The sequence below is a fragment of the Anomaloglossus baeobatrachus genome, chromosome 3, assembly GCF_048569485.1.
Source record: "Anomaloglossus baeobatrachus isolate aAnoBae1 chromosome 3, aAnoBae1.hap1, whole genome shotgun sequence".
In the NCBI taxonomy this organism is placed as follows: Eukaryota; Metazoa; Chordata; class Amphibia; order Anura; family Aromobatidae; genus Anomaloglossus; species Anomaloglossus baeobatrachus.
In genome coordinates, this window is record NC_134355.1 from 71,415,611 (window position 1) to 71,442,302 (window position 26,692).

The window sequence follows — 26,692 nt, forward strand, 5'->3', positions numbered from 1 at the left end:
AGCTGCCATAACAACCCATTGGCGCTCGCATCATGCATTTGGGGTGGAAAAATGCTGAAAAAACGCTGAAAGAATTGAAGTGCTCTTTAATTTTCTGCTGCAAATCTGCAAGGGAAAAAAGCAACATATGCACAAAACTTCAGGTTTCTCATTGACTTTGCAGGCATAAGGATTTGCATGCAGCTTTGTGACAAAACTAAACTAAATATGCATCAAAAACCAAGATAAAAACACATTGTGTGCACATAGCCTTACACTCCTGGTTTTAGCTTACAAATACTGATGTAAAAAAATGCACCAAATCCTCAATGTGAGCACGAACTGTCATATGTGGACGACCTTATGTTTATAGGGGTTTTACCTTTAAACTCTATAAGTAATAAATGAACAAACTGTTCTCTGACTTTGCTGCTGCTCTCAGTGTCTATTACTGTCTGCAGCGCTGACATCACGTCGCCAGCACTGCAGCCAATCAGTGAGCTCAGAGGCTCTGCACACGCAGACTGCACAGCTGAGCTCACTGAATGGCTGCAGCGCTGTTTATGTGTAAACAGCACGCAGACAATAACAGACAACAGGAGCAGCGGGGGAGACTCAGCGGTGGGACGAGCATGCTTTTGGATTTAGTTTACTAATAACTGAGCTTATAGGAAAATCTTCTTCTAAAAGAAGAGGTTTGCAAGTAGTTAAAACAAAAAAAAATATATAGCAGTGGACACTTACATCAAGTAAATAAACATCATATAAATCATCCAAGAAATGAAATGTAAAGCAGAACCTCATTGTTATGTCATGGATGTGTGATGTGTAAGTGGATTAACCCCACTTCATTGGGCTAAAACTAGTTCTCCCAAAATAAGCCTGGAAAACCAAGTCACTTAGGCTAGGTTCACATTTCCGTTAAGATGTATCAGTCACAATACGCGGCTCTGGTAAACAACACAATCCGTTTAGCGGATTCCGTTGTGTCCCATAGACTTGTATTAGTGGCGGATTACGACTGATTACCTTGCGTTGCATCCGCTGCGGCGCGGTCAGTCATTTTTTGACTGACCGCCAGGCAGGAGCAAAACGCAGAATGTAACGTTTTTCTGGCCATCAAAATTAACGCGCTCCGCAGGAATCCGTCACGCTTGTAATGGATGTCTATGGTGCTGGATTCTGTCATGCTCTACTGAGCATGCCCAGCATGTTTGGCACACCCACTGGGCTGTCCCAAACACAAACTGATCATGACTGATCCGTCAAAAAACGGACGCACAGCGGATGTAACGGACGCGACGGATCAGTTTTTTCATAGGATTCCTGTGAAAGGAATCCTGTGAAAACCACATCCGTTGCATCAGTTGACATCTAAAAAACAACTGATCCGTTGCTGACGGACCTGACGGATTTAGAACAACGAAGATCTGAACCTAGCCTAAGTGAAATGTCACTTATGGAAAGAGTTTTGGAAATCTGTGAACATGTGAATGCCAACACCTGTTAGGCTGGAGTCACACTGGCGTATGACTCGCACTAGTGCAATGTCAGAAAATCTCGCATTGCACTCGGCCCCATGTTAGACAATGCTGCAGCTCACAACTGCGAGATTTTACTCAGCCCTAATCGGACTGAGGAAGATTGTCTACGAGAGCCGTGTCACTCGCACCCATTCAAGTCTATGGGTGTGAGAGATACATTGGACTGCACTCGGATGTTATCCCACTGCAGTGTGATATACGCACAGGCTGACAATGGAGAAGTGGGGGATTAACCCTTTCTCCTCACAGCTGTGACCCAATCGCAAGATCAGGTCACACTCGCAGCAGAGCCTGGGCCGGGGGTCATTAGCATATCACATCCGTTGCTCTCGCATTGGATGCCATACACTCGTGTGACTCCAGCCTTAAGGTACCGTCACACATAACGAGATGGCTAGCGAGATCGCTGCTGAGGCACGGTTTCTGTGACGCAGTAGCGATCCCGTTAGCGATCTCGTTAGGTGTGATATCTACCAGCGATCAGGCCCCTGCTGTGAGATCGCTTGTCGTTGCAGAATGGTCCAGGCCATTTTCTTCAAAGGCGATCTCCTGCTGGGCAGGGCACATCGCTGTGTTTGACGCTGTGTGACAGGGTCACAGTGACTGCTGAGATCGTTATACAGGTCACTACTGCGACCTGTATCGTTCCTGCATCGCTGGTAAGATCTGACTGTGTGACATCTCACCTGCGACCTCCCAGCGACTTACCTGCGATTCCTATCAGGTTGCATCGTTTTCAGGATCGCTGGTAAGTCGTTGTGTGTGACTGGGCCTTTACTCTCCAAAAACTCTCTGCGAGTGTACACTAGGGGACAGCCTCTACGGGTGTAAGGTGGGAGGACAGCCTCTGCAGGTGGTGTACGCTGGGGACAGCCTCTGCGAGTGTCTGCTGAGAGACAGTCTCCGAGGGGGTTTGCTGAGGGACAGCGTCCGCAGGTGTACATTGGGGGACAGCCTCTATGGATGTAAGCTGAAGGACACACAACCTCTGTGGGTGTATGCCGGGGGGACAGCCTCTGCGGGTGCACGCAGAGGGGGAACAGCCTCTGCGGGTACACGCCGGGGGGTCAGCCTCTGCGGGTACACGCCGGGGGGACAGTCTCTATGGACGTAAGCTGAAGGACACACAACCTCTGCGGGTATACGCTGGGGGACAGCCTCTGCGGGTGTATGCTGGGGGCCAGCCTCTGCGGGTGTATGCTGGGGGATAGCCTCTGCGGGTGTATGCTGGGGGACAGCCTCCGCGGGTGTACGCTGGGGGACAGACTCTGCGGGTGCACGCCGGGGGGACAGACTCTGCGGGTGCACGCCGGGGGGAACAGCCTCTGCGGGTGTACGCCGGGGGGAACAGCCTCTGCGGGTGTACGCCGGGGGGAACAGCCTCTGCGGGTGTACGCCGGGGGGAACAGCCTCTGCGGGTGTACGCCGGGGAGAACAGCCTCTGCGGGTGTACGCCGGGGGGAACAGCCTCTGCGGGTGTACGCCGGGGGGAACAGCCTCTGCGGGTGTACGCCGGGGGGAACAGCCTCTGCGGGTGTACGCTGGGGGACAGCCTCGGTGGGTGTACGCTGGGGGACAGCCTCTGCGGGTGTACGCTGGGGGACAGCCTCTATGGACGTAAGCTGAAGGACACACAACCTCTGCAGGTGTATGCTGGGGGACAGCCTCTGCGATTATATGCTGGGGGACAGCCTCTGCGATTGTATGCTGGGGGACAGCCTCTGCCATTGTATGCTGGGGGACAGCCTCTGCGATTGTATGCTGGGGGACAGCCTCTGAGATTGTATGCTGGGGACAGCCTCTGCGATTGTATGCTGGGGGACAGCCTCTGCGATTGTATGCTGGGGGACAGCCTCTGCGATTGTACGCTGGGGGACAGCCTCTATGGACGTAAGCTGAAGGACACACAACCTCTGCGATTGTATGCTGGGGGACAGCCTCTGCGATTGTATGCTGGGGGACAGCCTCTGCGATTGTATGCTGGGGGACAGCCTCTGCGGGTGTATGCTGGGGGACAGCCTCTGCGATTGTATGCTGGGGGACAGCCTCTGCGATAGTATGCTGGGGGACAGCCTCTGCGATTGTATGCTGGGGGACAGCCTCTGCGATTGTATGCTGGGGGGCAGCCTCTGCGGGTGTATGCTGGGGGGCAGCCTCTGAGGGAGTACGTTGGGGACACACACAACCTCCGGTGTACGCTGGGGGACAGCTTCTGTCCATGTAGTAAGGGCAGCCATATTGGTTGTCACCCTACTCTCTAATAGCCACACACTCCTTGTACACTGGGGGCGCACGGGGATTATTTGGGAAGTCTTGTATACTTGGCTGAGCAATGTATGAGGTGTATAGAGAATCAGAGCACAGTGGTGGTGACGGTGTGTACACGCGGTATACACTGTATACACTGAGGACACGCGGCTCCTACCTCCCGTCCTATCACCGGCTCCGCCGCAGGACACGTTACGTTGTCAATGCTCCGGCCTCACTACAGGCGGCAGAGGCCTCCGCCGTCTCCTAGCAACAAGCAGCCTCGTCTGTACAGGCAGTGAGGGCGGCGCGTGGCTGCGGGAGCACAGATTTGTGTGGTGACGTCACAGCCGCGTGCTGCAGAGCCGGGACCGGGAGTGCACCGGGATGTACTGTACCGACCACCCCGTCCTGCCGCCAGACCCCGAGCCGCACTGTGCAGCCGCCCCCTGCTTCTGCTGCTCTGATGTGACAGGACGGAGCCACAGAGGGCAGAGAACTCCCGGCTCCAGCAGGAGGACGGGAGACCGAGCATAACCTTACATGTCCTGTACAGCACAAGTCCGTTTGCAAAAAATAGTTGTGTAAATACAACTTTCTTGTCCTTTTTGAAAAAATTGATTTCTACAGGATACATTTTTTTTAACATTGGAGTCTATTGAAAACGGATCACTATAGGCTACATTCACACCATCGTTCCGTATTTTGGGTCTGCAAAAAACGGACCTGTTTTTCTACGGATGCATCTATGTGACAACTGCATCCGTTACGTATGTATACTGTCCGTGTGCTAGCCGTGTGACTTACGTTCTTTTGCGGACCCCAAAAAAAAAAGGGTTACATACGTCCACGGTAGCTGGCCAGATGCTAGTCCCCATATGAAGTCTATGGGGAACAGAATCTGGCGCAAAGGGGTAGGAGCAACTGCTACATACTCACCGATGCAGGGGCGGCTCAAGCAGCAGCTCTTTCTTCTTCCCCAGCCGCTCATTAGCCTCATACATATTCACTGTTTCCCTCCTCACCAACGTATGTGATTGGTTGCAGTCAGACATGCCCCCACCCTGAGTGATAGCTGTCTGACTGCAATCAATCACAGCTGCCGATGGGTGGGTCTATATCGTACAGTAAAATAAATAATTTAAAAAAAAAAAAACGGTGTGTGCTTCCCTTCAATTTTGATACCCAGCCAAGATAAAGCCTCACAGCTGGGGGCTGGTATTCTCAGGCTGGGGAGACCCACATTATTGGGACCCCCCCAGCCTAAAAATATCAGCCAGCAGCCGCCCGAAATTGCCATTAAATGCGACAGTCCTGGGACTTTACCTGTCTCTTCCCGACTGCCCTGGTGCAGTGGTAATTGGGGTAATAAGGACTTAATAGCAGCCCATAGCTGCCACTAAGTCCAAGATTATTGATGGCATGTATCTATGAGACACCCCCCATCACTAATCTGTAAGTGAAAGTAAATAAACACAAACCTAAAAAATACTTTCTTTGAAATAAAATACAAAAATCCACCTCTTTCACCACTTTATTAACCCCCAAAACACCCCTCCAGGTCCGACATAATCCACACGAGGTCCCACGATGCTTCCAGCACTGCTACATCTGAGTCTCACAGCGAGAGCCATAAATCATGACCACATGCTGTGAGATTCAAGCCGGACTTGAAGTGAGTTGCGCTAACAGTGGTGGCATCACTCATTCATTTCCGGTCATTAGTTGAGGACTCCAGCTGTGACCGCATATCACCTGAGCAACGTCACCGCTAGAAAGACATATATAATGTCCCACTCCCCTACATTTTGTAATCTTGCACCCTTTAGTGCCTTTCATGTGGCACTAAAGGGTGTTTAGCCTTGTACTTAGCCAAAAAAGAAATAAATAATAAAAAAAACTCGACGTGGGGTCCCCCCTATTTTTGTAGCCAGCTAGGGTAAAGCAGATGCCTACAGCCTGCAGCTGGCAGCTTCACCTTGGCTGGTAATCCAAATAAGAGGCCACTCCATGCTTTTATTTTAAATTAAATAAATAAATAATGTAAAACAAAAAACGTGGAGTTTCCCCCAAAGTCAATCACCAGCCAAGGTAAAGCGGATAGCTTTGGTCTGGTATTCTCAGACTAGGGAGGTCCACGGTTATTGGACACTCCCCAGCCTAAAAATAGCAGGCCACAGCCATCCCAGAAGTCTACTATGTCTGGGTGTCTGCCTGCAGAAAGCATATATGCCTGAAAATAGTGCAAGACAGAGCACACGGTGACTCCGTCTGCACTATTACAGTCAATGGCCCAGTCGGCGCATGTGTACCGCCCCCGTGTCAGCAGCCGAGCTGCTCGGATCCGGACCCGGAGTGGCTCGAGGGGCGTCCGTACCCAGGGGGCCTCGCGGCCACTCGAATGAAGGGGCGGTATTTACAGGGGGGGTGGTATATTAAGAGTTCGTGACGCCACCTGTGGTGTGTGGTAAGGTGGGGTACCACCGCTGCGGCTGGGAGAACCAGGTGTTTAACCCCTCCACGGGTAGGGGTAGATGCCCCGGGACTCGGTGATAGTGACTGGGAGGTGTCGTTGGGGAAGTAAGGGTCACTTGTGTACTCAGTCCAATAACGCTGACACCGACAACTGTAGTAAACCAAAGTTCTGGACACCGCTGCCGCTGAGATGGAGCATGTTTGGGTCCCGTTTCTGTTGATCTCTGACCTTTTCCTTGGCACCTTGTTTCCTTCTGGTTGGTCCCTGTAGCTCGAAACTAGTCGGGTCCCGCTCCCCAGTGTGGCTAACTGAGGGAGCTTGCTCTCAGGGTTCACGCTTCGGATTTTCTGGACCGTATGTGTGGAAAGTCCTATCCCCCTCGTTGCGATAGTACCCCAATTTTGGAGCGGGTGGAGAGCGGATCTTGAAGGCTCCGTTCTCGTTGGGTAAATTGTCAAGTTGCCTGAAGCTACTCCCTGACCTGGGGCCACGTACCCCGTCGTGCCCTGTCCCCAGCCTGGTGATGGTACAAGGACGCCGGCTGTCCTCCACGACAATGCCGTGCCCCTTGTCACGATCCCCTGCGACCGGGGGTCTAGCTCCTACCAGGTCCAGACCAACACTGCTACCTAGTACTTCCAAGGAGCCCAGATCCTGACCTCCTCTCACTTTCACCTCCAACACTACACTGCCCTACTCCTGACACTCCTGACCTCCTCTTAACCAACCCCCCCAAGTGGGCGACCTTATTCGACTCAGGCCGTCCACTGGTGTGTCTGGTGTGTCTGGTGGGTGTGGTGCAGAGTGTTCCTAGGATTTTTATTAGCTGGTTTTGGCAACACCAATGGTTAGGGAGGCGTAACCAAGGAGGAGGTGGATATTGCACAGGAGGGCAGATTGCACAAGACCCTGTGACGACCTGATAGGCCAGGGCGTCACACATGCATCAGAAACCCATTTTGCAGAGGGTTCAGATGGAAGCTCCAATGAGACCACTGAACGGAGATTATAATGCAGCGTGAAAACGGCCTTATATTCACCCTCCGGCGTCTTCTTCTGTTATCTGCGCCGCTCTGGTTGATCTTCTGCAGTTTGCAACCTGCTGGTAGCTCCAGTGTTTCACGGAGCGCTCCGGAGGTTACAACTCAATACAAGTCTACGAGAGCCTCATTCTGGCTCTCATAGACTTGTACTGGGAGCTTGTGATGTAACTTCTGACTACCAGCCAGTCAGAAGTTATTGCTCACAAGATGACACCACAGGACCAGAGCGACGCCAAATAAAGGTGAAGACACAAGTGGGAGTATAATACAGGGGGCTTAGATTGCAAGTGCCGCTCTGGGGGAAAAAAAAAAACGATTGACAGATGCTTTAACCTCTTCAACATTTTTTGTTTTCTTTATTTGTTCCCATTCTTCTAAGAACCATAAAGTATTTATTTTTCCATAAATCTAGCCATATGAGGGCTTGACTTTTGCGGAACGAGTTGTATTTTTGAATGCCACAATTCATTCTGCCCCATATTGTACTGGAAAACGGCAAAAAAATCCAAGTGCTGTGCAATTGCAAAAATAAGTGCAATTCCATGATTGACTTTCTTTTTCTTTTCTTTATATTTACCATGTTCACTTTATGGTAAAAGTGACCCATCAGTGTTGGTCTCCAGGTCAGGATGAGTTGTAGATACCAAACATGTATACGTTTATTTTTATTTAAATGGAATCTGTCACCAGATTTTTGCTCCCCCACCATAATGTAGAGACCCTGATTCCAGCGATGTGTCACTTACTGAGCTGTTTTCTGTCATTTTCATAAAATCAATGTTTTCTCTGCTGCAGATCTAGCAGTTATACAGAGCTTATGAATATGCTGGACTACCTGCAGCACGCCAAGTAGTCCTGTAATGATAATCTCCTGGTACTTAAACTGTGATTTTATAAAAGCAAAACTAAGCAGCCCAGTAGTTGACACATCACTGGAAACAGGGTATCTTTTCCTTCATCATGCTACTCTCAGATTAGGTGGCAGAAACCTGGTGAAAGAGTCCCTTAAATCCTGCTGTCAGATATTGACAACGTGATTTAACTGTTTAACAGGTGCGGGAGATCCACCCGCACCTGTTGGCTGCACATGTCGGCTGATCAGATAAGATGACATGTGCAGGGAAACATGCGAGCTCGCTGAGACCCGTGACCTTCTACGTATCGGCACGTCCATGGTCATGAAGGGGTTAATGTTTGTAGCTGTAGGAGGAGGGGATGTCGGGGCTGCAACTTTTAGGGATCATGCACACGTAGCTGCTGTATATTCTGCAGCGATTTGACAGCACATGTGCGCTTCAAATCGCTGCAGAAACACTGCATAATGGTTGCAGTTTTTGTACAAAAAAAGCCGATTTCATGTGCTATGGCTGCTGTCCCCACCATAGACAGAGTGGGAGCTGCATCCAAAGCGCACGGAATAAGTGACATGCTCATTTTATGAACGCATGGATCTGGGTCAAAATTTTAGCACCCAAATCGCTGCGTTGATAAAAGCAACGTGCGCACGTGTCATGCACAATCTTCATAGATTGTGCAGGGGACGCAGGATGCATGCATTTACACTGCAGTGCTATACGCAGCGTAAATGCATGTAATTACGCAACGTGCGCACGAGACCTTAGAGTTTATAATTTTTTTTTTTCACTCCTCTTCTTCATTGTGGGGATGCTAGCTCAGATCTCAGTCCCAGCACTTAAGCCCCATTCAGATGTCCCTGATTGTACACCTACTCCAAAAATGGTCCTACTTTACTTAGTGTTTTAGTTTTTTACCAAAGAAGTAAAAAATAATACTTAAAAGGCTGCATAATTACAGGGTCCATATCTCCAGAAACAAGAGCTGGGCACAATGTACAGGCATTACAATGGCAGATTTGCAATTTTCACTCAGCAACTTCCATTACACGTTTTTGTGGAAAACACTCATGGAGTCACAATTGTCACTACACCTGTACAGAAATTCCCAGAGGGGTGTAATTTCCATAATAGGGTCACTTGAGGGGGTTCTGCTCTTATGGCACTTAGGGGTGCTTTGTATGGAGTCCGCAATCTATTCTTGAAGAGTCAAATAGCACTCCTTTCCTCCCGAACCTCGCCGTGTGGCCAAACAGTACTGTACAGTCACATGTGGGGTATTGTCATATTTAGAAGACATTGTTTGACACATCTTAGTGCTATTTCTACCCATTTCCTAACCCTGGATGAATTCACTGAGAGGTGCAGTTTGTAATGTGGGGTCACTTGTGGGGATTTTTGCTTTTCTACCATGTCAGGGGCTCTGCCAATGTGACATGGCAGTCTCAAACTATTCCAGGAAAATCTGCATGCACTGTAATATGGCACGTCTTCCTTTCTGAGATTTCCACTGTGCCTCAAAAGTAGTTTAAACCATATATGGGGTATTGGCGAACTCAGGATAAATTGCGTAACAAAGTATACAGCTCATTTTCTCCTATTACCCCTTTTGAAAATTAAAAACTTGCGGCCAATGTAACATTTTAGTGGAAAAAAATGGTAATTTTTCATTTGCTCAACCCAATGTTATACAATTCTGTGAATCGCCTGAGGGTTAAAGATGCTCACTACTCCCCTAGATTAATTTCTCGAGAAGTGTTGTTTCCAAAATGGGGTCACTTGCTGCCGAGTTTCTGCTGTTTTGCATGTCGAGACCTTCAAACGTGACATGCCACCTGCAATCTATTCCAGCCAAAAGAGGCGCTCCTTTCCTTCCTTTATAAAATTCTGTGAATATTCTGGGCATTCAAGGTGCTTAATACATTTAAATTTCTTGAAGGGTCTAGTTTACAAAATGGGGTCACTTGTGGGGGTTATACACTATTTAAGCACATCAAGGGCTCTGAAAAAAAACATGGTGTTCGCTATCGTCTCAATCCAAATTAGCATTCCAAATTGGTGCTTCCGAACCCTGCTGTGCACCCAAACAGTAGTTTTCAATCACATATGGGATGAGAGAGAGAGAGAGAGAGAAAGAGAGAGAAAGAGAGAGAGAAAAAAAAGAAAAGGATCCGGATCGTGCACCCCGAATCCCGGGTACTAGTCGGACTTGGATCGGGCACTCAACAAACTGTGCGGATCCGGATTTTGCGGATCTGGGTCCGCTCAACACTACTCAGGAGAAGTTGTGCAACAAAAAACACTGTCCATTTTCTCCTGTTATCCTTGTGATAATACTAAATTTGCGTCTAAAGCAGCATTTTTGTGGGGAAAAAAGTAACATTTTAATTTTTTCCTTCCACATTGCTTTAATTCCTGTGAAGCACCTAAAGGGTTAATAAACTTATTGAATATTTATTTTTAGCAGTTTGAGGGGTGCAGTTTTAGAATGGTGTCACTTTTGAGTATTTTCTATCACCTAGGCTTCTAAAAGTCACTTCAACTGTGATGTGGTCCCTAAAAAATTTGGTTTTGTAAATTGTGTTGGAACAAATTCGAAATTGCTGATAAACTTTTAACTCTCAACTTCCTAACGAAATAAAATTATGCTTCAAAAATTGCACTGATGTAAAGTTGACATGTGGGAAATGTTATTTATTAACTATTTTGTGTGACATATCTCTCTGATTTAAAGAGACTGTCCACTACTAGGACAAACCCTTCTGATTCCATGTTTCCCCCAGGTAAAATAAAAAGCCTATACAGTGGAACCTTGGTTTATGAGAACAATCCGTTCTGGGGGTGTGCATGTAAACTAAGTTACTCGTTCAGCAAAGCAAGATTTCCCATACGAAATAATGCAAGCCCAGAGAATTCATTCCACAACTTGTTCAATGTCCCATCCTGGTCCCCTATTGTGCCATTACACACACGCACAAACACACGCACACCCATATTATGCTCACCTTACCTTCTGTTCCATCACCGGCCTCCTGGTTCTTGTAGTTCGCCGGTACAGGATGTGTATCGGGTAACCATCGCGACCGATGCCGGAGCTTCCGCTGCCAGAGCGCTGACGTCAAAGGCATGAGCTGCTTGCCTCTAATTGGTCAGCACACTGCCTTTGAGAAGCGGCTGACAGCGGAAGTTCCTCCATCGTCGCGATGGTTACCCGATACACATTCTGTACCGGCGAACTACAACAACCGGAAGGCCGGCGATGGAACGGATGGTAAGGTGAGCATAATATGTGTTTGCGCGTGTTTGTGCGGACTGCAAAAGCAGGTCAGAGTGCGATGAAAGTACGGAACCGGAAGTGTGTGCGGTGAGTATTTGCTCGTACAGCAAAGCATTGCTCGTAAACTGAGTTACAAATTTACAGCAAGCTTTGCTCGTATAGCAAAATACTCGCACACCAAGTTATTCGTAAATTGATGTTCCACTGTACTCATCTCCTGTACCAGCGCCGTTCCAGCAGTGCCACGGCTCGCTTTCCTGGGGCTCACGTGACATGACGCAAGCACTGCACTTTTGCAGGTATCATGCACCTGGCAGATGTCAGCAATTTAAAGTAGCTGTCAGCCTGAAAGCACAGCATGGAGAGATCACATAAATGTAACGATGCTTGACTAAATCTCATTCATATTTAAAGGGGTTGTCCGGTTTAAAGGGATAAGTCTGCAGTCACTCTGTGTCGCTCTGACTGCAGACTGGTGAATCTTCCCAGCATAGTGTGTGCTGCGACGATTCGCCAGTTGTTGACCTGGGAACGGCTTGTGACCGCAATTGTGCACTATGCATGTTCCTGGCCAGAATCTGTCTAGTGGGCACGGCCTCTCTCAATACAAGTGTATGGAACAAGTTTGCGTACACAGGACAGCCACGCTTACTAGTTGGACGCGCATACGCCATACACTTTTATAGAGCGAGGCTGCGTCTACTGGCCGGGAACAATCATAGCACACAATTGTGGTCACGTGACTGCAGAAACTGGTGAATCCTCGCAGTGCACAATGTGTAGATTCATAAGTCTGCAGTCACAGAGTGACACATAGACTGACTGCAGACTTATCACTTTAGACCAGACAGCCCCTTTAACTACTACAGTTGTAAAGGGGATTTTAGATGCAGGTAAAATGCTCATTTCTATTCCTGCAAGGCCTTTTTTTTTTTATTTTCATGATCAGGTTAGGCGCCAAGTTTGTCAGGACCACCCAACTGTCTAATGTATGCCCTGACTATCCTTTACGACAAAAGTTAAGGTAAAAACGGATCTGCCATGTTTGATTTCAACATTTCTGTATCATTTTAACCTTGTTTTTGGAATACATTGGAGATACAACATGTGATTTTACAATACAAACTTAAAAGGATTATTCAGTCCTTTTTGTTTTTCCAAAATAGGGTCCTGCATGATTTACAAAAATAAAAAAATAAATAAAAAATGACCTTCCCATCCCTCTGCTGCTTTGTGTATATCTTGTACAGCCATGTGCCTGCTGACAGCCTGGTCAATGCGGCTGTCAGTATGGGCACGGAGCAGTGTTATGAAGGAGCGGTAGCAGATCAGCAGACGAGTATACTTTAACTTTACTTTTTTTCTTTTTAAGACATTGCTGAGGTCAGATATAAAATATCCAGTCAATCCCTTGACACTCCATGATGTAGCTATCTGTGGTGTCGCTCAATAGAGCCGGCTGAAGAGAGAAAGAGCTAGAGAAACTTAGCCCATTCCACACAGAGCAGGTGCCTGCTGTGTTATACAGCCAGCAACTGCTGTACCCTGCTCTGGGTCTGACTGCTGCTGACCACGTAAATGCTGCTACCAGTCACTGACAGCGGTATTAAGTGGCACGATTCTGGTGAGTCGTCCATTCAGGTTCCATCTTTCCCCTCAATACATTCATAGATTGCCAGTGATGTGTAGCCCTGCAGGGCTTTATAGGAAACCATAAGTTTTACTACAAACGAGAATAATAAAGTATTGCACTATATACGGTAATACAGGCGCTCATCTGATCACAGGAACAAGTCGCTCAGGGGACGGAGAAATAAAGTCACATGTAAAAATGTTTTTAAAAAATAAAAGTTTACCTGTTCTCCCTTTTGTTCTTTCAAGAATAAAAAAAAGTAAAGAACCTTCAATATAACCGCGTCTGTAAAAGTGATCAAAATATGAAATTCATTCATTTAAAAATGTCTGATTTTTTTTAAGCCACTAAAATAAAAATATTAATAATAATAATAATAAGCTCTATAATTCTGATGTCACTGTAATTAGTCTGAGATGAGGAATCACATTATTGGGTAATTTTTACTTCACAATGACGGACAGAAAAACAAAATCCACAAAATCAATTCTGCAGTTTTGTCACCATTTCACCGCACTTTTTTTCTTTTCTCACTTTTCAGCAGTTTATTCCGTAAAATGAATATAGTGACATTCAAAACTACACGAACTCAACTCATATGGCTACAGGAACAGGAAAAAAGAAATAAGATAAATATATATATATATATATATATATATATATATATATATATATATATATATATATATATTACAGTGCCTACAAGTAGTATTCAACCCCCTGCAGATTTAGCAGGTTTGATAAGATGCAAATAAGTTAGAGCCTGCAAACTTCAAACAAGAGCAGGATTTATTAACAGATGCATAAATCTTACAAACCAACAAGTTATGTTGCTCAGTTAAATTTTAATACATTTTCAACATAAAAGTGTGGGTCAATTATTATTCAACCCCTAGGTTTAATATTTTGTGGAATAACCCTTGTTTGCAATTACAGCTAATAATCGTCTTTTATAAGACCTGATCAGGCCGGCACAGGTCTCTGGAGTTATCTTGGCCCACTCCTCCATGCAGATCTTCTCCAAGTTATCTAGGTTCTTTGGGTGTCTCATGTGGACTTTAATCTTGAGCTCCTTCCACAAGTTTTCAATTGGGTTAAGGTCAGGAGACTGACTAGGCCACTGCAACACCTTGATTTTTTCCCTCTTGAACCAGTCCTTGGTTTTCTTGGCTGTGTGCTTTGGGTCGTTGTCTTGTTGGAAGATGAAATGACGACCCATCTTAAGATCCTTGATGGAGGAGCGGAGGTTCTTGGCCAAAATCTCCAGGTAGGCCGTGCTATCCATCTTCCCATGGATGCGGACCAGATGGCCAAGCCCCTTGGCTGAGAAACAGCCCCACAGCATGATGCTGCCACCACCATGCTTGACTGTAGGGATGGTATTCTTGGGGTCGTATGCAGTGCCATCCAGTCTCCAAACGTCACGTGTGTGGTTGGCACCAAAGATCTCGATCTTGGTCTAATCAGACCAGAGAACCTTGAACCAGTCTGTCTCAGAGTCCTCCAAGTGATCATGAGCAAACTGTAGACGAGCCTTGACATGACGCTTTGAAAGTAAAGGTACCTTACGGGCTCGTCTGGAACGGAGACCATTGCGGTGGAGTACGTTACTTATGGTATTGACTGAAACCAATGTCCCCTCTGCCATGAGATCTTCCTGGAGCTCCTTCCTTGTTGTCCTTGGGTTAGCCTTGACTCTTCGGACAAGCCTGGCCTCGGCACGGGTGGAAACTTTCAAAGGCTGTCCAGGCCGTGGAAGGCTAACAGTAGTTCCATAAGCCTTCCACTTCCGGATGATGCTCCCAACAGTGGAGACAGGTAGGCCCAACTCCTTGGAAAGGGTTTTGTACCCCTTGCCAGCCTTGTGACCCTCCACGATCTTGTGTCTGATGGCCTTGGAATGCTCCTTTGTCTTTCCCATGTTGACCATGTATGAGTGCTGTTCACAAGTTTGGGGAGGGTCTTAATTAGTCAGAAAAGGCTGTAAAAAGAGATAATTATTCCAAACATGTGAAGCTCATTGTTCTTTGTGCCTGAAATACTTCTTAATACTTTAGGGGAACCAAACAGAATTCTGGTGGTTTGTGGGGTTGAATAATAAATGACCCTCTGAATAAACTTTTCACAATTTAAAAAAAAAAAAAGAAATAACATTCTTTTTTGCTGCAGTGCATTTCACACTTCCAGGCTGATCTACAGTCCAAATGTCACAATGCCAAGTTAATTCCGAATGTGTAAAACTGCTAAATCTGCAGGGGGTTGAATACTACTTGTAGGCACTGTATATATAGACATATACAGTACTGTATATATAGACATATTTTGAATAAATCCCCAACAGTGTCACCAGCAAAGCCCCCCCCACACCATCACACCTCCTCCTCCATGCTTCACGGTGGGAACCAGGCATGTAGAGTCCATCCGTTCACCTTTTCTACAAAGACACGGTGGTTGGATCCAAAGATCTCAAATTTGGACTCATCAGACCAAAGCACAGATTTCCACTGGTCTAATGTCCATTCCTTGTGTTCTTTAGCCCAAACAAGTCTCTTCTGCTTGTTGCCTGTCCTTAGCAGTGGTTTCCTAGCAGCTATTTTACCATGAAGGCTGCTGCACAAAGTCTCCTCTTAAGGCTGGACTCACACGAGCGTATGGCATCCGATGCGAGAGCATCGGATGCGATATGCTAATGTTCCCCGGCTCAGGCTCTGCTGCGAGCGTGAGCCGAGTGTCATGCGACTGTAACCCGATCTTGCGATCGGGTCACAGCTGTGAAGCTGAGTGTGGGCGCTGCGGAGGAGAGGGAGTGGTTAATCCCCCCATCTCCTCCACTGTCAGCCTGTGCGTATATCGCACTGCACTGGGATAACATCCGAGTGCAGTCCGATGTATCTCTCGCATCCATTCACTTGAATGGGTGCGAGAGATACGGCGGTAGCTGCAAAACGCAGCATGCTGCCGCTTTTCTCGCATCCAGAATCTGAATGCGAGAAAAGTTGACCAACAGCTCAACCTCATTGCCTAACATTGGTCAGAGTGCAATGCGAGAATTTCTCGCATTGCACTCGTCCGATTTTCACGCTCGTGTGAGCGTAGCCTAACAGTTGTTCTAGAGATGAGGTGTGTCCAAACTATTGGTCTGTACTGTATACACACACACACACACACACACACACATGCATACATATATTTGACTTTTGGAAAAAAGGAATGGCAAAAACAAAGAGACTGATTGGCTGCATCCTTAAATTTATGCTGCAATAAATCTCAGCCATGGAGCCACAACATTCACTGCTTTATCAGTTGCAAGCCTTAAAATTACCTTTATTAATAATAATAATATAATAATATTATGCAGCTATTTTTGTGACTGTACAGCCCCCATCCCATGGCCCCGGCCTCTCCCCTCCCCCTCCGGGGACCCTCAGCTCCTCACACTACATGACTTTGTCTCACTATTCACGTTTCCTAACGCGAGACTCACACACCGACCACCACCTCCTTCCCCAAAAAAAAGTACAGGCGGAATGATTCGCCCTTCCCTCTAACTATCAAAGCATTCCGGGTAATGTAGTCCTCTCGGAGCGAAGTTAATAGTGGAACGGTAGCACGCATGCGTCCAAAAAGACTACAAAACCTGGTTACATTAGAAGAAAAAGAGCAAATCGCGGAGGAGGTGTGTCAGTCACGTGACTGTATTACGACTGTAGAAGCGCTGGTAAAGGTGACCCGCAGCCAGTGTGACAGGAGCTCCAGAGACGACGTATCCCTCCGCCTGCACTAGAGTCTGCCTGTGAAGCATCATGGTGCGTATGACCGTCCGCTGCTGGGCAGGTGGCGGGTGTCCTGTTGGTTTAGTGCCTCCTTCCTGCTGCTGGTCCATGGTGCCCGGGGCTCGGTCACCAGCCCCCCATAGTGTGCAGTACCGGCCTGCCCTGTGTTGTGGCATGTTGCCAGGAGGCTGCAGTGTCCGTAGAGCAGCATTACACCCCGCATCCAGGGCACTGTACTTTTCCCTGCAGAGCCGGCCGCCATGAGATGTCTCATGTAATTGGTCCTGGGCATATAAAAGGCAACTCCTGAGTGTATGGGAGGGGGGGGGGGGTGCACATTAAGGGACGTTATTTTTCTGTTGCATGTACTTTGCTAAAAATAACTTTTACAATTGGGTTAAATTTAAAAAAAAAATTAAAAAATACTTTGTTTTTGAAGCCTTTTTCCTGCACTTTGTGGTCATAATGTCCTTAGGGAAGCTCTCCACAGCAGTTGTGAGCTCAGACTGAACAGCTCACTGATAGGTTCTCAGTTAACTCCATCTGCAGCCAGTGATGGATATTGCAAAACAAATTTTAAACTCCAGCTACAAGGTTGATTTTTTTTTTTTTTGGCCAAATACATGCTTTTAAATCTCCCAAAGAGATGTAGAATGCAACTTAACAATCCGGAGCGGTGTGCAGGCATTGACCTAACATTAGGTTATAAGGTAGCTCCATAACTGTACAGGGGGCCGTGCTGAGAAATACGGAGAACCATGACTCCTGTCAAAGGGGAATATGTGCCTCCTGAACTTTAGGGTCTATACAGTTCAGACATGGCGCCATCTCATTGAAGCCTATATGGAACTGAGTACATTACATGGGATTTATTTCTCTGTAACTTGCTGGTTGCTGCTGTACTGGAAACCCCTCTCCTGTGAAGATAATTTGGGGTGAGATACAAAGGATCTCCAGATCTGCCAGTGTTTGGTCCAATCAATAGCGATGCATTGGAGGGGAGCACACACACAGTCGGTGTCCGTGTACCAGGCTTGTCTGGACTTGGATCCTAAAAGACAAGTATTTATTACATACACAGAAGCATGTTTCACAACAAAAAAGCCAATAAAACCTATTCTGCTAGATTGTTCCAAACATGAACTAGATAAATCCAACCATCAGTGTAGCAACACATACCATGTCGCTGCTTGTCTGAAGAACACAAACCTGATACAAGTTATCAAAGATATAGAAATTGCTGAAATAATAATCAAAACAATGTATAAAATAACTAACAGTGCTATGCATGGCAGCGGTGTATCTGTAGCTGACAAATTGCTCATCTTAGGGTAGGTGCCCACGATCCGGACCTGCGGGGCCGTGAGTCTCCTCCACAGGAGACCGCAGCTGCTTGTGCCCATGATCAGGGTTCAGTGCGCTGCGGTCTCACTTGTATCCTACCTATAGAGGACGCTTGCAACTCCACAGCAAAGAATTGACATGCTTGCAGCTCAGAAAGCCGCACCACAGATCAGTTTATGCTGTGGGCCGTACACCAGTGGCCATGGGATTTCTATAAATCCATCCACTGTGCTTTTACTGTGCAACGCAGCGTTTTGGACACAGTGAAAACACACTACATCCAAGATGCTGTGTGCACGTACCCTAACAATTCACCAATATGGCTTTACTTCCCATTTTTACAAGAAGTGTTCCTGATCTGCCCCATCCTCTTTTCTCCTGACTCCCCACATGCTATACTCCCAGCAATTCTCCTGCAGTTTTTCTGATTATTCGTTGTTCTTTGGAGCGGGGCTGGTAGCTGTATGTGGTGCAACTACTGAACCGCCGGGTTCGGACAGCCTTATTCCCATCTGTACTGGATGGACTGACTGCCAGTCTCCGGACCTGAACTTGCAGCTTCATTGGAGGCTGGTGGTCGGTCCATGCAGTGCAGTCTGTACACTATCATATATAGCACGAACCTGTCTAAGGCTAAGTTCTCATTTCTATTTTAAATCCCTCAGGTCCGTCATTGCGAGTGAGCGACGGATCCATCGTTTTTTAGTTGGCAACTGACGCAACGGATGTATTTTTTTTCACAGGATTCCGTTCACAGGAATCCTGTGAAAAAACTGATCCGTCGCGTCCGTTAGGGTACTTTCACACTTGCGTTGTTTTCCTTCCGTTACCATCCGCCCTTTTGGGAAACAGCGGAATCCGTTAACGGATTCCGCTGTTTCCCATAGACTTGTATGGTTGACGGATTGTACCAAAAGGAGCTGCGTTGCTTCCGCTGGGCGACGCTCCGTTGCTTCCGCCCAGCGGGAGGAACGCAGCATGTAACGTTATTTTGAGCAGCGGAATCCTCTGGATTTCACTGCGCATGCTCTTTTTTTTTTTTTTTTTTTTAAATCAAACTTTATTTTGGCTCGCGGTGGCCGAACGTTCAGCTGAGCGCCCGGCCGTCGGCAAGCGACAGCGCTCAGCTGAATGACCGGCCACCAGCATGCCCGGCCGCCGGCAAGTCACAGCGCTCAGCTGAGCGCCCGCCCGCCGGCATGCCCGGGCGCCGGCAAGTGACAGCGATCAGCTGATCACCCGGCGGCCGGCTGCAGGGAGCGATCAGCTGATCACCCGGCGGCCGGGAGCGATCAGCTGATCACCCGGCGGCCGGCTGCAGGGAGCGATCAGCTGATCACCCGGCGGCCGGCTGCAGGGAGCGATCAGCTGATCACCCGGCGGCCGGCTGCAGGGAGCGATCAGCTGATCACCCGGCGGCCGGCTGCAGGGAGCGATCAGCTGATCACCCGGCGGCCGGCTGCAGGGAGCGATCAGCTGATCACCCGGCGGCCGGCTGCAGGGAGCGATCAGCTGATCACCCGGCGGCCGGCTGCAGGGAGCGATCAGCTGATCACCCGGCGGCCGGCTGCAGGGAGCGATCAGCTGATCACCCGGCGGCCGGCTGCAGGGAGCGATCAGCTGATCACCCGGCGGCCGGCTGCAGGGAGCGATCAGCTGATCACCCGGCGGCCGGCTGCAGGGAGCGATCAGCTGATCACCCGGCGGCCGGCTGCAGGGAGCGATCAGCTGATCGTTCACTATAGTCTGCCGCTGGTAAAACCGGGAAAAAAAAAAAAAAAATCAAAACGAATTGCGTTGTTTTGCAGCATCCGTTGCATCCGTTGTGTCACTATATGCAACACATCCGTTGCATCCGTTACACAACGCAATGCAACGGATACCGTTCAACGCAAGTGTGAAAGTAGCCTTACATCCGCTTTGTGTCCGTTTTTTGACGGATCCGTCGTGATCCGTTTGTGTTTGGGATATCCCAGTGGGTGTGCCAAACATGCTGGGCATGCTCAGTTGAGCATGACGGAATCCAGCACCATAGACATCCATTACAATCTTGACTGATTCCTGCGCGGTGCGTTAATTTTGACGGCCCAAAAAAAAACGTTACGTTCTGCGTTGTTTCCGCCCGGTGGTCAGTCCAAAGACTGATGCGCAGCGGATGCAACGAAAGGTCATCAGTCGCAATCCGCCACTCATACAAGTCTATGGGAAACAGAATCCGCCAAACAGATTCCGTTGTTTACCATAGCCGCGTATTGTGACTGATACAAATTGACGGAAATGTGAACCTACCCTAAGGCTGCAGAGTACTCTCCTGTATTCTGCCACATAGAGCAGAGTTGGTGAAGGCGGCGTGTAGTTGGGGCAGGGATGGTGATTTACGAACACTATATCCCGACAGGCTTTTAACTGGTTTCCTCCTGTTGACTTAATTAAGGAAAACTAGAGTTGGCAGCCTTTCCATGGGTTCAGCATTACCGCGGGGCTCTCATGCACGTCTATATGTAGTTGGTGGAAAGTGACATCCGATCCTGAATGTTGCAGGTTTGGACCAGAATGTGCACTAGAAGCGCATGGCCTACATCTGATTGCTGTCACTTAGAAGCCTGTGCACTCCCAGACGTTCGCATGATTTGGAGGGGGTTGCCTGTATTCGTGCTCACCACTTGCCTAAGAACCGGTGCCTTTGTCCCCAAGTTTTAAGTGTCATTAAAGGGTCACATTGAAAATACTGTCTGATCTGCAGGCAGGAGGAGATGATCACATTGATCTAATTTTTTTGACTAGTTTTACTAATTCTTCCTTTTTATTCATTGACATCCCTGGTGTTTGTATGCCCTCCTAGGAGTCTAGGGGCTAATCAGTGATTGACAGGCATTCCTGTATGCCTTCCTAGGAGTTCAATGGGTGGTGCTGTTCAGTGATTGACAGCTGTATCTGCATGCAGTCAATCACTAGTAGGACCGCCCACCGGACCTGTACACACAAGATATCAATTAAAAAAATACAAGTTTATTCTGATTCTTTTCCCACAATCCTATATATCATTCTCCTCAGCTTCTCCTGCTCGATACATTGTATGGCCATAGAAGAAGTTGTTGACAGTTAGGCTATGTGCGCACGTTGCGTAAATACATGCAGTTGCGCTGCGCTTTGCAGCGCAGCGTAACTGCATGCGTCCTGCGTCCCCTGCACAGTCTATGGAGATTGTGCAGGGGCCGTGCGCACGTGGCGTCTCAGTGCGCAGCGCTTCGGCTACTGCCGAAGCGCTGCGCAAAAAGAAGTGACATGTCACTTCTTTCCTGCGCTTTGCCGGCAGCTCCTGCTCTGTCTATGGCAGGAGCTGCAGGCAGAGCGCATGGAATCGGCGCTCACTACGGACATTTCTGCAGCGATCTAAAGCGCACATGTGCTCTTCAGATCGCTGCAGAAATTTCTGCAGGCTAGTACGCAACGTGCGCACATAGCCTTACTTTTAGAATGTACACGAGATCAAACCAAGATGTACCACTCCCAGATGGTACACCATGCTCTTGTAGGTCTGTCTGATTAGCATGTGTCCAAAAACTAGAAGCTTCGAGCGAACACGTAGAAAACGTGAAAGGAAATTGTAAAGAGCGTACTTGTTGAGTTAATGTCACATTTAGTTTTGTTTTGTCATATATATATATATTTTTTTTTTTTTTTTTCTTTCTTGGGTCCCGTAAGATTTTCTATAGCCATGAAAAATGGTAGAAAAAACCCCATAAACAATAGAATTAAGCACAAAACATTTCTTTTGTTTTTACTACGATTTTAAAACTCTAGAAAAGGTGTGATGAGCTCTGGGGATCTGACTGAGATTCTTACTTATCTTAAGATTGGGGGGTAGATATGACCTGCTGCATCCTGAAAAACGCAGCCAAAATATGCCCAGTGTAGACCGCAAAATAGAAATCTCAGACTCTGCTGGGGAAGGAAATGCATTCATTTAGGTGCATCTTTGTGACCACCAAAACATGCACCGTGTGAACATAGCCTTCAGTGACTGAGAGCTGTCCCTCTATACCTGTATAAGAGACGGCTGTCAGTCACTTGAGAGCCGCCCACTGAACTCTACATTAACTTAACCCTGCTGTTCTGTCTGGTCAAAAATGACCGAATTTGATGTTTTAAATACTCATTATGTGGTTCTGAAACTTGTGGTTAATAGACTCATTTGAGGGGTTCTTGCTATGGGTGTGTTGTTGGTTGGTTTTTTTTTTTTTTTTTTTTTTGTTTACTGACTCCAAAAATATCCAGAAGATAAGTATATAGTAAATCCGAACAGAACAGCAGGGTTAAATGGCAATGCCAGCGTTTTTGTAGAGCTGTAATATGGGAGAGAAAAGGCCTTTTGCGGTCCAGCAGCGGCCCTGTTTCAGAGCGATGTAACAAGGAAAAACTTTAGGAAAAAACAGTTTGTTTTTTTTTTTTTTGCCGCGCTGAAAACCACGAACATCAATGTCATAAAAACAATGTTCTTTTTATTTAAATAATACAAACTCGTTTCAGAGACTCATCTGTCTCCTTCCTCAGGGAAAAAAAAAAAAGGAAGGAGACAGTTGAGTCTCTGAAACGCGTTTGGAATTATTTAAATAAAAAGAACATTGTTTTTATGACATTGATGTTCGTGGCTTTCAGCGCGGCAAAAAACCTGTTTTGTTGTTTTTTGTTTTGTTTTTTTCTCCCCTCCAGTTTTTGTAAGGGAGATTCTAATCTTAGGTCCCTGACCCCAGTATTATACTTGCTAGTCAGAGTTTTGACCTTTTTTATCGGCACCAGTCCCGTGATGTCATCTTGTGATGGCAACTTCTGATTGGTTGCAAGTTACATCACAAGCTCTCAATGCAAGTCTATGACAACCAGATCAAGGCTCACATAGACTTGCATTGAAAAGTGATCTCTATTACTCCATGAAATGGTGGAGAGATACTGCAGAAGACAGATGGGAGCAGCTGCAATACAAGATGAACACAGCTGCAGTTGAGTATACGACTAGGGTCAGGGAATATGGAGCAGAAGCACCACTCTAGTGATTAAATATATATGGAGTGGTGTTTTTTTTTTTTGTTTTTTTTTTTAATAAATATGCAGAAATGGGAAATATAAGAAATGTTTCGTGTTTGTGCTGCATATATTAAAGTCTTGGCACCACAAACACCCTTCCTGGTTCGGGCAACACATTGACATTAGCCACAATGAATGAACTCATTGCTCATGTGACTCCATGGTATCGCGCCCACAGGGCCGTGATACCACAGTAAGTATGCAGACGTCCGTAGGGCAAGGCACTGCCCGTGTGGCCAGCGGCTCTCTAATTTACATAGGAAATATGAAGGTAATAAAACGTTTATTACTTTCATATTATACAATTTTACAGCACAAGGATGGGTAGGGAGGTGTAATTAGGGCACACATGCGTATGCTGATAGGTCAGAACGCATATTCTAGGTGACAGGTTCCCTTTAACAACTAGATGAATCCTCTTACCTTCTCTTGTTTTAGGACTTCAGGTCGGGTTCCTTGACTTATGCCATGAAACATTAATTTCTTTATATTTTTAAGTGCAATTTTGATGTACATGATATAACCCGGACGTGTCCGTAGAGTCCCATTTACTTTACTAAAGCCAAGTAAAACATGTAAGATCCACGGCCGTGTATGCTCCAGTACTCATTGTGCTGGCTGTCCTTCCTCTTTCTGCAGCCTGAAACAATCAGAGTCCTGGTGACTGGAGCTGCTGGGCAGATCGCCTATGCCCTGCTGTATAACATTGCTAAGGGCGATGTCTTCGGAAAGGACCAGGTAAGGCAGCACAGCATTTGCCCTATATTGGTTGTGATTTATGATCTACGTGTCCTCAGCACTGTCCTCATGTCCACAGCCTCTCGCTCTTGTCCTCCTGGATATTACCCCCATGATGGGAGTGTTGGATGGAGTAGTCATGGAGCTGCAGGACTGCGCTCTGCCGCTGCTGAAGGGTAAGGTTATGTCTTATATTAATGAATGTAGTATCTGACATGTTCGTTCACAGCTGGGTTTCGGCATCTAGGAGCTTCCCAAAGTATCGAGAAGAAGAGCCCCCGAGACAATGGGATGACACAAATGTGGTGGAATAGGGCCACAAAAAAAACCTAAATACACTGGTCTTCATTTCTGTAGGATGCCATCCAACACACCGAGGGCAGTGAGGCCGGGCCTCCATGTCGCCTATAAGGGTTGTGGTATAAATGGCTATCCCGTGCACCAAAATTGTGCTCATATCTTTCTTGGCCCAAAGTCATCGACCAAACAGATGGTAGAAAGGTTTCCACCAGACTGAACCACACAGCAGACGTATCGACCAATACGGACCTGATGATAAAATGGGCAATTTAAAGGGAATCTGTCACCAGGTCCCCCCCCCCCCCCCCTCATCTGAGAGCAGCATAACATAATAATTATTATCTTAGCAACAGGAACCCTGATTCCAGCGATGTGTCACTTATTGAGCTGTTTGCTGTCATTTTGATAAAATCAATGTTTTCTTTACTGCAGATCTAGAAGTTAATTGAGTGTGGAGCTTTATAGCCCCACCCACAACAATGATTAAGCTGCCAATCAGTGGTGTGGGAGGGGTTATGCAGAGCTCATAAATATGCTGGACTATCTGGCAGCATGCCAAGTTGTCCTCTAATTATCTACTGATTTAACCAGTGATTTTATCGAAACTACAGTAAACAGCCCAGTAAGTGACACATCACTGGAATCAGGATCTCTGCCCCTACATTATTGCTGCTTTCAGATTAGGTGGGAAAAACCTGGTGACAGATTCCCTTTAAGGCTTTAAATTTGTGCTGTGTAATACAGTAAATCAGCCCAAGGTTTACAGCTGAGATTCCAGTGTATGATCCGCACCAAGATCTGCAGGTCATTCAGTAAGAATACTATGGTGCAGATTATCAAGCACACCCCTTTATTAGACTTTAAATTTGGCATTGTGGGTGAAGGGGGCGAAAACCAGTGGGCGCTCACTAATTATCCCCATGGCGTGCAGATTGTACCAAACATTTGAACAGCTGAAATATTTTTATTTTTTTTTTTTACTGATAATGATCGGAATGGGAAGTGGGGGTGTCAGACATGCCGGACCCCAGCAGTTACTTAAGCCATTTTTCTTTCCCTTCTTGAATTGTGTTCTATCTAAGCCAACATGTACATGTGACCTGTGGTTTTTAGTTTTGAAGATTTCTCCATTTTTAACCCATCATTCAAGGTTCTAAGAAAGCTGACAAATGTTTTCCTGCTTATCTGTATGGCAAAGGTTAAATCCGCAGACAAATGACACATGTTGTTGAACAGTAAGCTGGCCAATGTAGGATTTTGTATACAGTATTGGATTTTTTTTTTTTTTTTTCCTTAGGTCCTAGGTCCATCTAGTTCACCCTTCCTCCAGCAATTCTTGTCACTAAATCATTTATAACCGACAATGTTGTGTGTAGTGAAGAAATCATCCAGCCATTTTTTTTAAAAGCTGTTATAGTATCTGCCATTACTACCTCTTGTGGTAGGGTGACTTGCCCAGGGGGTCGGGGGCTAATCGTTACCGGGCCGCAGTGCTTCTCTTGAGACGCCGCGGTGGCCTTGAACGGTTCCGTGACCCTGGCGTGTCAAAGCTGGGGATGGGGACGATGGGAGTAGTTGTTCGTGACGCCACCTGTGGTGTCCGGCCAATTATTAGCTGCCGCTGAGGGACTTCTCTCTCTTCTGGGGCAGATGGTGACGCAACTCGGGTGTTACAGCTCTCCACAGGCAGAGCTTGGCTCCAGGGAGGATGATGGGGGTTGTGGTAGTCTCCTAAGGCAAAGGGGCGCGATGTTAGAAGCGCCGGCAGTAGGGGCGTGGCCTGAGCAGCATGTGAGGAAGACCTGTGTAGAGACAGCTCCTGCAAAAAACTCCTGTATAATCCTGTCCAGCTGGGGTTAAAGTTTGTTTTACTGCTTTCCTGGAGTGGTGACCTCTCCTAGATTGAGGGGGCTTCAAAGACCTGAGTGATATGACCAGAACTCGGGCTGATAAGAAGCGCGGGACACAGGCCACACTCATGGACGCTGGAGCTTCAGGTGGGGGCAGGGCGTCTGATGCAATAGCTCGCCTCAGCAAGTTTGCACGAGATCAGCCTGAGATACCTGGAGCTGTTAAGCAGTGTGACCTCAGCGTGGAGGAGATCCCAGGACAAGAACTGATGGAGGAGGAAGAGCAGCAGGGAGCTGTGAGTATGTTGGCTGCTGCCAGTAATGTGGAGAAGGGGGACAACCTTAGAGCTGCAGATGAAAACACAGATCCTGGGAGAGCAGAGCCCACCCTCAGTGATGTGCTTGCAGCAGTAAACACCTGCAACAATATGCTAGCCACTTTGAACATACAGATGGGAGGAATTAAAATGGACATTTCATCTATCAGGCATGAGTTGCAGGGGGTCAATGTACGGGTGGGGGCCCTGGAAGACCGGGTCAGTGCCACAG

General features: G+C 47.2%; 2 protein-coding genes across 2 annotated transcripts in view; one reads left to right on the forward strand and one right to left on the reverse strand.

Moving 5' to 3' along the window:
* WDPCP (WD repeat containing planar cell polarity effector) overlaps nucleotides 1–4,225 on the reverse strand; it is a 422,579-nt gene extending 418,354 nt beyond the window's left edge. The window contains exon 1 of the mRNA XM_075339251.1: nucleotides 3,949–4,225. The gene's annotated coding sequence lies outside the window, so the exon portion shown is untranslated. The remainder of the gene's footprint in view (nucleotides 1–3,948) is intronic.
* A 12,521-nt stretch (nucleotides 4,226–16,746) lies between these two features.
* MDH1 (malate dehydrogenase 1) overlaps nucleotides 16,747–26,692 on the forward strand; it is a 33,861-nt gene continuing 23,915 nt past the window's right edge. The window contains exons 1-3 of the mRNA XM_075338047.1: nucleotides 16,747–16,859; nucleotides 23,895–23,993; nucleotides 24,073–24,169. Of these exons, the coding sequence (XP_075194162.1) occupies nucleotides 16,857–16,859; nucleotides 23,895–23,993; nucleotides 24,073–24,169 (199 nt within the window). The 5' untranslated portion in view covers nucleotides 16,747–16,856. The remainder of the gene's footprint in view (nucleotides 16,860–23,894; nucleotides 23,994–24,072; nucleotides 24,170–26,692) is intronic.